This window comes from Scomber scombrus, chromosome 2 (genome assembly GCF_963691925.1).
Source record: "Scomber scombrus chromosome 2, fScoSco1.1, whole genome shotgun sequence".
NCBI classification, from domain to species: Eukaryota; Metazoa; Chordata; class Actinopteri; order Scombriformes; family Scombridae; genus Scomber; species Scomber scombrus.
In genome coordinates, this window is record NC_084971.1 from 30,620,660 (window position 1) to 30,631,685 (window position 11,026).

General features: G+C 39.3%; 1 protein-coding gene across 1 annotated transcript in view; it reads left to right on the forward strand.

Annotated features, from left to right (window-relative positions):
• Positions 1-10,644, forward strand: part of LOC133989474 (voltage-dependent T-type calcium channel subunit alpha-1I-like) — a 192,596-nt gene extending 181,952 nt beyond the window's left edge. The window contains exons 34-37 of the mRNA XM_062428145.1: positions 239-373; positions 4,274-4,448; positions 7,728-7,945; positions 9,985-10,644. Coding sequence (XP_062284129.1) covers positions 239-373; positions 4,274-4,448; positions 7,728-7,945; positions 9,985-10,644 — 1,188 coding nt within the window. The remainder of the gene's footprint in view (positions 1-238; positions 374-4,273; positions 4,449-7,727; positions 7,946-9,984) is intronic.
• The last annotated feature ends 382 nt before the right edge of the window (positions 10,645-11,026 follow it).

Sequence of the window (11,026 nt, forward strand, 5' to 3'; positions counted from 1 at the left end):
ATAATAAACTGTTTTTGTAAGGATAATGTGTCTTTTTTTCTTCACACATACAACTTTTGTCTGGAAATCTGACTAGTGTGTTCATAAGAAAGGTATATAATCACTCTCACCCTGTGCTAACATTCACATCAAGGTTCTGCCTCTTCCCTGTTTCTGATTCTGGTAACACAGAGCGATGACATCATATCCCAACTAACAAACTACGACGTCACCGGATTTCTTTGTGTTTGTGGGACAGATCCGACTAGCGGAGGTGGAGCAGGCGTCGCTAATGTCAGAGCAGCTGTCAGACAAGTCATCGTCTCCGGCGCTGCCAGATGACCTCAGCCTGGACGAACACTGCAGCTACCAACTGCTGGTCAAAGGCACCCAGGTACCTACACACACACACACACACACACACAAACACACACACACACACACACACACACACACACACACACACACACACACACACACACACACACACACACACACAGACATATGGTTTGCATGCCAAACACATTTACAGACCTTATACTCATGATACATACAGTATGCCACATGGCAACAGGTAAATAGATTTTGTATTTTATATTCAAAAACTTTTCAACAGTAAACCAACATTTTAGTATTTTTTTTAAGGTAGTTAATTGTTAGTTACTCAGTGACTTACACTGAAAAACAAAGAAGTGAGTTTTACTTAGAAACACCTTGGCTTGGCAAGGGTTTACACACAGAAACTACCAGTAGATTTAATAGAGGATACTCTCAGTAAAGTTAACATACCAAAAATAATTCAGTTTAACTAAGAAATAATTCAGTTTAATAATAAAAGTTTCCATTAATAAAATTCACTCATGCTTCATCAGCAAATTTTACTCAGACTACCACTGCATTTACTTATGAATTGCTTTAAAAATTTTAGTTTTTCAAAGATTCAAAGCTGAGGATTGACATTGATTTAATATTATCATCTACTGACTGTCAGTTGTAGTGTATAAAGCCAATATGACCGTATTGTCTTATTATTTGACACAATTCTGTTGTTCAGGTGAATGTTCCCAAGCAAAATGGTAACTACAAACAACAACTACATGACTTCAGGTTCTTGATTTACCTGTGTGTTTTTTGATGTGGTGATATTATATGTAAATGTGCATACATGGGCGTATAGGAAGCATTGATATTGTAGGTGGGACAGTCTAACAGCGGGTGTTTGGGTATCCTCCCCCAGAAGAATTACAACAGAGTAGGTATTTCCTGTACTGTAGTGCATTTGAACAGGTGTTTTTTTTTTTTTATTTGGCTAATCTAGCATGACAAAAATTATGAGTATATTTTGTAATTGCATGCAGAGGGTTTAGTGTTTGGCCCCTGATCAAATAATTGAAGATAATAATCTTTACATACTGTTCAGGGTCTAATTTGACCCATTTTTTCATTTGAGAGAAGAAAAAAAACATTAAAAACTTTTCTTTTAGCCAGAAGTTTGATGACTTATCTTCATGTGATCCAGTATATACAAAAATGGAAATATTTTACAACTTTGGAAAATGTTTTAGTGCAGCTGATACACACAATTACACACAACATTATGAATACAGACTAATTAAGAGGGGATACTGAGAAAAGCCTGAATATGAACAGTATGTAAGGGGTTAAAAAGCTGAAAATACATAAATGACTGATTAATTCCATCTTTAATAATAACCATTCATTGTTTATTTAATATTGGGGATCTATTTATTCTTGCATGCAATTGCAATTTATGTTAAATTATCATTAATATTATTATTATTTTTAATGTTATCCAATCAATGAGAAGACTGGAGAGTATAACTGTAGTCAAAGTAACCATGACCTAGGAGTGGTTTGATATTGAGTTATCAAATTTCCAAATAAATGATGCTCTTCTGACTTTAATGCTCATATCGGGCACCTTGACTGAAATGTTTCCCGTTCAATATTCTCATTGATTTCCATAAAATGATGAGAAAATAGCCTACGTCCAAATCATTCTAAACTGTCAAATGCCTTTCATAACTCATCTCAGTAATGGAGCTTTCACCACTGTCCCTGCATCCTGCATCCTGCCTCTGACTCATACTCAAGCACCTCAATGTCAAGAGGAGGTGGCGGAGTGATAATTATATAGTGAGCAGTATATATTATTTCACCGTTATAATCAATAAAGTTATACTGAATATAAATACCAGTCTGTGACACTGGAACTTTACCTAAAGTCCAAAGCAGTATAGGCCAAAAATTGCTCCTTAAAAAGTAGAAGAGTAATCAGTTTTATGACTTGTTTACACATGAGCGAGTCAGGCTTTTATTAGTCAACGTGTGGAACTCCTGGTCATAAGTTCGGTTGTGAGTTAGCTGAGGTTAACTGATTACTACTTAACTAGTGATAACTTACTTTCCTCTTCTTTGAAAAAACCTGCTTATGTCCTTATTGTCTATGGGAGCAAAACAGGAGACGGTCAGCCTGAAAATACACCGGTCAACAATCAAGTGGGAACTAGCCACCCTCCTCATCTTTTCACTATATTGTTAACTTAGTGTTAGTGCTTCTTAACATCAGTCAGTATAGAGACTTTGTAACAACATCAAAATACAAATGTAACGTGAGGGTTCGATAGATGGTATTTGGACACTCTTCATGAGAGAAAACAGCAGGATTGAGACAGATTACTTTTAGGCAGAACTTTACTGTAGCTCCCGGCATCAAAATTCAACAACCACACTTCCTTGTCTCTAACCACCAGGTGACTAACCCAACCAATCAGAGGCCAGGAACGACCTAGACCTAGGCAAATGTAACTGTAGTGAGGTAAAAACACAGAAGCAGATTCAAGAGACTATTTTAACTGTTTCAAAAGATGCTGGTGTAACTATCTGAATCTGTAAATATGTAAATAATAAAGCACAAATATATAACTACTTAACTTCGTAAACATTGTAAATATATTGCTGGTAAATTAACTCAAATGTATAAATTAACTTAACTTTTAAATCTTACACAAACATTTAGTTGAATGCCGGGCAGTGGTCATTAAGTGTATGTGTGTGCCTACATGTACTGAATATCATATCCTGTGTAACCCCTTACATCAAAAAGGCGAGCATATACCGCAAAGCTTTTAGTTAATCTATGTTTCATCTTGTATTTGACACCAGTTTTTATTTTGTTCCCCTTTAAAATATATTTTAAGTTTTGTCCCTTTTTATTTGATTTGATTTTTTTAAGCCATGTTGTTTATTTTAACTTGCTCTACTTGTTTGTCCTTGTTTTATTGCTTTAAGTGTAATACACATTTTATGTATGAAAGGTGATATATAAAAAAAATATTATTATTATTATTATTATTATTAGTAGTAGTAGTATATCCACCAATGAATGTTTGAGAATCTCTGAACAGCTTTAGTTAAAGCAGCTATCCATTAAAAATGCTTCTGGAAGATTAAATCTTGATGTGTAAGAATTTACATTAGTTGTAATAATGTCACACGCACACACACACACACACACACACACACACACACACACACACGCACACACACACACACACACACTTTGGGGACTTAGAGCTCATGTCATCACACCCCTTCCATCTAGCAAATCATCATTAATTACTATTTACATGCTTTACTGCCTGATTAAAACACCTGCCTCCCTCCTGATATGGCCATGCTGGGATATTTGTGTGAGTGTGTGTGTGTGTGTGTGTGTGTGTGTGTGTGTGTGTGTGTGTGTGTGTGTGTGTGTGTGTGTGTGTGTGTGTGTGTGTGTGTGTGTGTGTGTGTGTGTGTGTGTGTGAGTGTGTGAGTGTGTCTGTGCATGTGTGTGTGTGTGAATGTCTTTCATTATCTCCATCTTCCCATGAACACTTCCCTCACAGCGGTTCCACCTGGCCCGTTTCATCGCTGCGTTATTGAAGGCCAGTTCATTTGATCCGGTTAACAACCAACAACAACAGCTGAGCAATTTGAAGCTTTGAAGCTACTTTCTTTTTTTTTACCACATTCAATTTTAATCAGACGTTTATAGCATTGGACATGAAAAGGGAGCTTTTTGGAAATTGGAAACAAATTGTACTCGGGATTTCCATTATGACAAGAGGAAATGAAAGGCGTCAGTTTGATATCTTTCTTGCTCCAGTGAATATCCGTACACCTGGATCTCATGCTTATTTTCTCTGTATCTCTTTGTCACTGCCCTCTTACTCTTTCATTCGTTCCTATTTTCTTCAAAATCTCTCTCCTCCTCTTCCCATCTCGCTCTCAGAGGGGCAGCAGTGATTCCCATAGTTCGGAGGAGCTGCCCACCCATGGGGGCTACAGAGGGCTCCGTGGCTCCAGTTCAGGAAGCGAGGAGGGGGCCCGGGAGTTGTTTGAAGTGGGCGTTCATCCTCAGTTGTGTCCTCCCTCGCTGGAAAGGCAAAGCCCTGCACGTTGCTCAGGTACCAGAGGATCCAGTAGAGGAGTAGATTATCTGTCATCCATTGAAAAATAATCTGTGAAATACTCAGTTCTTAAATCAACATGAATGAAAATAGGTGGCATCTTATTTTATTCCAAAAAGACCTATATGAGCGTCATTACCTACTGTATAAGATAAGAGACATTATGCTAGTAGTTGCTTTGCCATTGAACCTAAATATTGATCATTTGAAGTTATAATCCTTGAGATTGATGAGATGATGCTATTAACCCTCCTGTTGTCCTCGAGTCAAGGAAGGAAGGGAGGAAGAAGGAAGGGAGGGAGGAAGGAAGGATGGAAGGGAGGAAGAAGGAAGGAAGGGAAGGAAAGAAAGAAGGGAGGGAGGATGGAAAGGAAGGAAGGAAGGACGAAGGAAGGAAGGTAGGAGGGAGGGAGGAAAGAAGGAAGGAGGGAGGGAGGGAGAAAGGAAAAGAGGAAGGGAGGAAGGAAGGAAAGAAGGACAGAAGAAAGAAGGAAGGGAGGAAAGTAGGGGTCGTAAAGAAAGAGAGAAGGAGGGAGGGAGGAGAGAAGGAAGGAAGGAAGGAAGAAAGAGAGAAGGAAGGAGGGAGGGAGGAAGGACAAAAGGAAGGGAGAAAGGGGGGGGGAGGAAGGAAAGAAGTAAGGGAGGAAAGAAAGAGAAGGAGGGAGGGAGGAAGGACAGATGGAAGGAAGGAAGGAAGGAAGGAAAGAAAGAAGGAACAGTCAAAACAGACGGGAGGTTGACACAAAGGTTAAGGTCAGCTGTTTTATATGCAACATCTTTTAAATGTATATTCAGTCAGTATCTCTCCAGTGTAGTAGCATAGTTATTGTTAGTGGTGGAGTCTGCCATTCCCATGCAAGATTCAGTTAGGAAATAATACAGGAGGTAACAGAGCAAGAGGCAGCAGTAACAGTCATTGTTTGCATGAAGAGTTACAGACAACATGCTCACACCTTTTAGCTAGGTAACCAACTTCCCTGTGCCCTGCTGTTGTCTGTGCACCAAACAATTTGACTGTAGTTGCTCCTGGCATGATGGAAAGGGTTCAATAATGAGTGAATTAATTGATAATTTAATTGATGCAATGCACTGTTTGGCTGCACACTAAACAGATACACGAGTTGCCCTGCTGTATTGTTCCCATTTAAGTGCTTTTCTTTTACTTAAGTTTTTTATAGCATCATAATTTCTTCCTATATAAAGATTCCCATTATATCATTTCAATACTAATAAAAATGTAAGTACTTTTCATTTCACCATCTTCTTTTTTTTCTATTCAACAGCAGCAAAAAAAAAGGTTCAACAGAATCTTTCACATCAACTAATCATATTAAAATAATCCCTCCCTGGGTTACCTTTCATCAGCGCTCCCTATTATCCTTATCAGTGTTCTTTATGACCCTCACTGATATTTAACCACCACAATTTCATTAAGCCTTGACTTTGACGTGACATTGATAGTATCATTTAAATAAGAGGAGGCTTTTCCTTAACATCTCTGGAGCCTGTGCAGGCACACCAGGACATGTCTCATATTCCTCACAGTTGATTGACTTCCACTGCAATTAAAGCAGTGATAGATGAGGCGGGCACAGAAGCACAGAGATGTTGATGAATGACATGTTATTGTATGCTAATGCCACACCGCCTCCGTAACATGACCGTCATCGCCGGAACAGATGGAGTGAAACAAGGCAAAGTCAATTCGGGGGGACTGTTTAACAGCACACAACATCACGGAGAGTTGTTGACACTGTGCCACTGAAGATATGGAGGGTTTAGTTTCTTACTCATTAGTGATGTTGATTCAGGCACTTTGGTTGCATGCCAACTAACAAGTATTGCTTTACTCTTTAGAGACCCATATCAAATATAAAATGACTGTTTGATAATTTACTTTCTTAAATGCTATCAGTTTTGGGGGTTTGAACACTTGCACTAAAGCTTACGTTTAATTTATCTAAAATATGCTAAATTTAAGATGTGTGAGCCCTTTCATGCAAAGAGTGAATTTTGTTTTTATATCCTAATCAATTGTCTTTTAATTATCTAATCTGAAGCAAAATATTAGAGTTCAAGACTTCCATTTTAAGATGTATATATATATATATATATATATTATGGATGGTGCACAAATTCACCAATTGATCTTTCTGTTTTAGTTTCAAAATCAAATTATTTAAGTCAATATTTTGCAGAAATAATTATGCTTTACATCAGAACTAGAAAGTGTAACTATTTCAGAAATATTTAGGGGAAAATATATGTAGCTGCTGAGATGTTATACTTGTCCTGATTCAAAACAGCCCCACTAAAACTATATAGTTACGAGACTTCCTCTTAGTCTTACCATGAGTTTTCTACTGCTCAATGTCAATTTTCAATAATAGGGACCCTTCTTCTTTACTACAGCTTTATATCAACAGTCTGTATGAAATGTAGTTTTGTTTGCCAAGTTTGTTTATTGCTGTGTTTTTCATGTAAATTCTAACCCTAATCCTAACTGGCAAAAGTCCTTTTAATTGCATTGTCAAAGTCTGCTTTTAAATTGAAATCCTTACAAATATTGTAGTAAATAAGAAAGTAATAAGAAAGTAAGTAAGAGTACTCCATGTTTTGTAGCCATAGATGTAGTGATCCAATGTGCGCTAAGATGTGAATTGAAGTTCTGTTTTGGCCTGTTGTCTGATAACCACATTTCTCAATTTCCTTAATTAACTGAAACAATTGTTTAACTATCCAGTCAATCATTTCTGGCATGCAAAAGGCTATCTACAGGTCTCACATTATGGGTGAAGCAAAGACATAGAGTTGTGTGTCATCTGTGTAGCATTGAAAACCGATAACATGTTTGCAGATGACAGGACCTAACAGCTATATATGTAGACAGAAAAAAATGGGACCCACTACTGAACATTGGGGAACACCTCTAGAGATATCTATTATTTCTGAACATTATCCCCCTAAGGTTAAAAATAAAGTAGTCTCAACATGTTAGGTAAGACATAAACCACCAAAAAGTCCAACCCATGTTTTTAGACTTGTATAAGGAGATGTAGGAACTGTATTGAATCATGGTACTGTGGAGTAAGTGTGTTGGATCATCTCGCATTGAGGTGCTTATAGTATATTTGTTATGTGTTTTACATGCAAGTGTCCAATGTTTAGAGTCAAAATGTTAATGTTGTAGCATAGAAGCCTTTTCGCCAAGATAAAAAAAAAATGTCTGCACATTAGTACTGACAAAGCTGTATTAAACATATATTTTGTTTTTAGATGGTGATGGTGGAAGTTGCAGTGGAGGTGGAGGAAGAGGGTCTTCACCTGTCTTCCACCTACCAGCAGACTTCTTCCACCCAGCCGCCGCAGCTCATCCAGGGAGTCCTGGGAACAATGTTAGCCCAGGGGACAGAGGGCCATCCAGGTTGGCCTCCCCAGCCTCCTGGGCCTCCCTCCGCTCACCTGGAGCCAACAACAGGCCCCTGAGCTCTCAGGTACCACTGGACAGATGAATGAGATGAGTTCATGTGTGTCTAGATCAGTGGTCTCCAACCCTGCTCCTGGAGAGCTACTGCCCTGCATGTTTTAGGTATCTCCTCACTCTAACACACCTGATTCTAATAATCAACTCGTTATCAAGCCCTTTGACGAGCCTCAGCTGCTTGATAACGAGTTAGAGTGAGGAGATACCTAAAACATGCAGGGCAGTAGCTCTCCAGGAGCAGGGTTGGAGACCACTGGTCTAGATGGATGGATGGATAGACAAATAAGGAGCTGGCATCAGTATCTTGGCAACACATCAGAGACACGATGGATCAACAAGACTCCATTGAAACAGATTATTCATTAGAGAATATTAATTGAACCAAAGTTGTCATGCATCAAAAACTCTTTCAGGGAGTCAGATGGGATTCCTGAGTGAGGTTTTTTTTAATACAATCTCTCTGCAGTAACTGAGATGCAACACCTTTTGGCACAAGGTGGCAGCAGTTAATTTGATTAGAATTCATTACTTGACTGCAGAGTAATACGATCCGATGAGAATAAGCAATCTGTTATGTTGTCTATTGCTTAGAAACTAAATACTTCAGAATTACTTTTAGTAGACTATTTTAGCTGAAACTTACCACCCTTCACTGATGTCCTAGTGTGAGAAAGTATAATTAAAGCTAGGATCTCATCTGTTATTTAATCTAACACCTCCCTTCTGTTGGCTTTTGCATGAAATAAACTAGAATAAAAAAGGCCCCCTATTTTAGTTCTTGTTCCTGTGTAACCATGGAGACAGATTTTTCTTTCTTTCTTCGCTACCTGTTTGGTTTGTTTAGCTTGTGCCTGAGTGCCTCTGTGATCCTCAGCTGCTACAGTAATGCTCTGCGGCACTCAACTAATTAGCCTGGCCAGCCCTGAGTCTGATACCGACTCTGTGCACACTGTTGTTCTTGGCTCATGCTCTTCACTCATTCTCTCATATCCCTTTTTTCTTGTATTTCTATTATGTCTTTGTGTCTTTCTCTAGTGTTCTTTTGCTCTCTTCCTCTCTTGTCTCTGTCCTCTCTCTTTTGGTTTGTTTTTTTTCCACCAATCCTTGTGTTTCTCATTTTTTATAATCTCTTACTCGTCCCTGTGGTCTTGTATACTGAGAGTACTGCAGTAACAGTGCCAGGATTAGGAATAATGATGAACACCCTCCTGCCTCGGCAAGATTTTAATGAAACAAATGCTACATGACATATTAAGTAGGCTGCAGCAAACAGGATGAACTTTAAACAATTGGTATTTCAGGGTTTATTTTACAATTCAGTTTCACCAAAATTTAAACCCTTATTTCACACTAAACAGGTTATATAGCGTGAACAGAATATTTGTCATCAAAATAGGGAAGTTTGAGCCATGATAGAATACAGTGGTAGTTGTGTTAAAGGCCCATCATGCCCATTGTTCACAGACAATGGTGCTTTCACTTATTTTGCTGAATTGAACCTGTGGTCACACCAGATTTTGCTCAGCATTCATTTCTATGAGAAACAGAGCTAAGACAAATGTTTGACTCAGTTTGACAGGAAATCTGATTTGTGTATATTGTTGTTTATTATACTGCATGGCAAACAATAATAAGTCAACATACAAGGAGGGACACTGCTTGAGTCTAATGAGTGCAACAACAGTGACAGAGGTTAATGACAGTAAAGCTACTGCAGTTTATGCTTACAACCTTACTCATGCTACTTCCTGTCTCAGCTGCTTTTTGCCTTAAAACATGAGTATGGACAAATCTGGTCAAGTGAATACAACAATAAAAAATCATATACTGTATGCATGCATGTGAATCATTTGATTACATGTTACATACAAAAATACAGGCTAATTATATAACGTTGTAAGAAAGCCATTCAATAAAAATATGTTTTCAGAAGTGATTTTAAAAAGAAAACTTTGAAAACTCATAAGTCACACACCTCTGTGAATGTGCAGAACCTCGATGTGCACTTACAAATAAAAAGTTCAAATATTTTCTCTCCTCTCTCTCCAGCACCCGTCCCACAGTGACTCTTCTCTGGCGACAGGCAGTTCAGACGGCAGCCTGCAGACCACACTAGAAGAAGGGCTCAGCTTCAGTGTCTCTCCCCCGCGGGATCTGGGTCTTCCCATGCCTCTCCTCTGCCCTCTTCCCAGCCACCCCCAGGGACCTGCCACAGGAGACAAGGACCACCCTTTACTGAAGAAACGCAGCACTACTTTTACCCTCCAAGCCACTAGAGGGCACCAGAGGAGCCAGAGCAGCTGTGGTGGTGGCAGCACCAGCCCTGGCTGCCCCAGGCAGGACTCCATAGACCCTTCAGATGAGGATGTGGGCACGGGGTCTGGCGGGGACGGCTGCCGCCAGACCTTCAACAGCGAACATTTGTCAGAAACATTGAACAGCCTGTCAATGACGTCGCTGCTTACCCCAAGCTCTCTGGCACCACCGCTTATGAAGAAATGTAACAGCACAGGCTCACTAGACCAAACTAACATATCTGCCCGGAGTAAAGATGGACGCCAGTTCTACGGTATAGATGCCCATGGTTACTTGTCCAACCCCTGGACGGAGGGCAGGGCGAGAGGTGAGGAGGAGGACAGTGATATCACAGGCTTCAGCATGAAAAGCAGCAGTCGGCCCACAGACACAAGCTCCAGGAAAAATAGATGAAACACTTTATTGCCTCTCTGTACTGGATCTCTTTAGCAGGGAGTGACTTTTAAAATATGTCCTATGAACCAGATTCTGAAATTCTTGTCTTTGAATCGTCCGTTCTCTAGTTCCTCCCTAGATTTGGCTGCTTGGGATCAGTCATTTCTCAAAAGATTACAGTTGCTCCTGAGTTTTGACATCCATTCTTTTCCACAGGATATGTGGTTACTCTGTGAAAAGACTAAATTATATTGACAAGGGGTTTAGCCTTTTAGAATAACCAGGAATCAACTTTGAAAGATGTTGCAGGCCCGGGCTTTACATTTGAACCATGCTGAAATACAGAATATTCGGAAAGCCATGTGAAAGACAGACCTGAAATATTTCAGCGATTGACGAA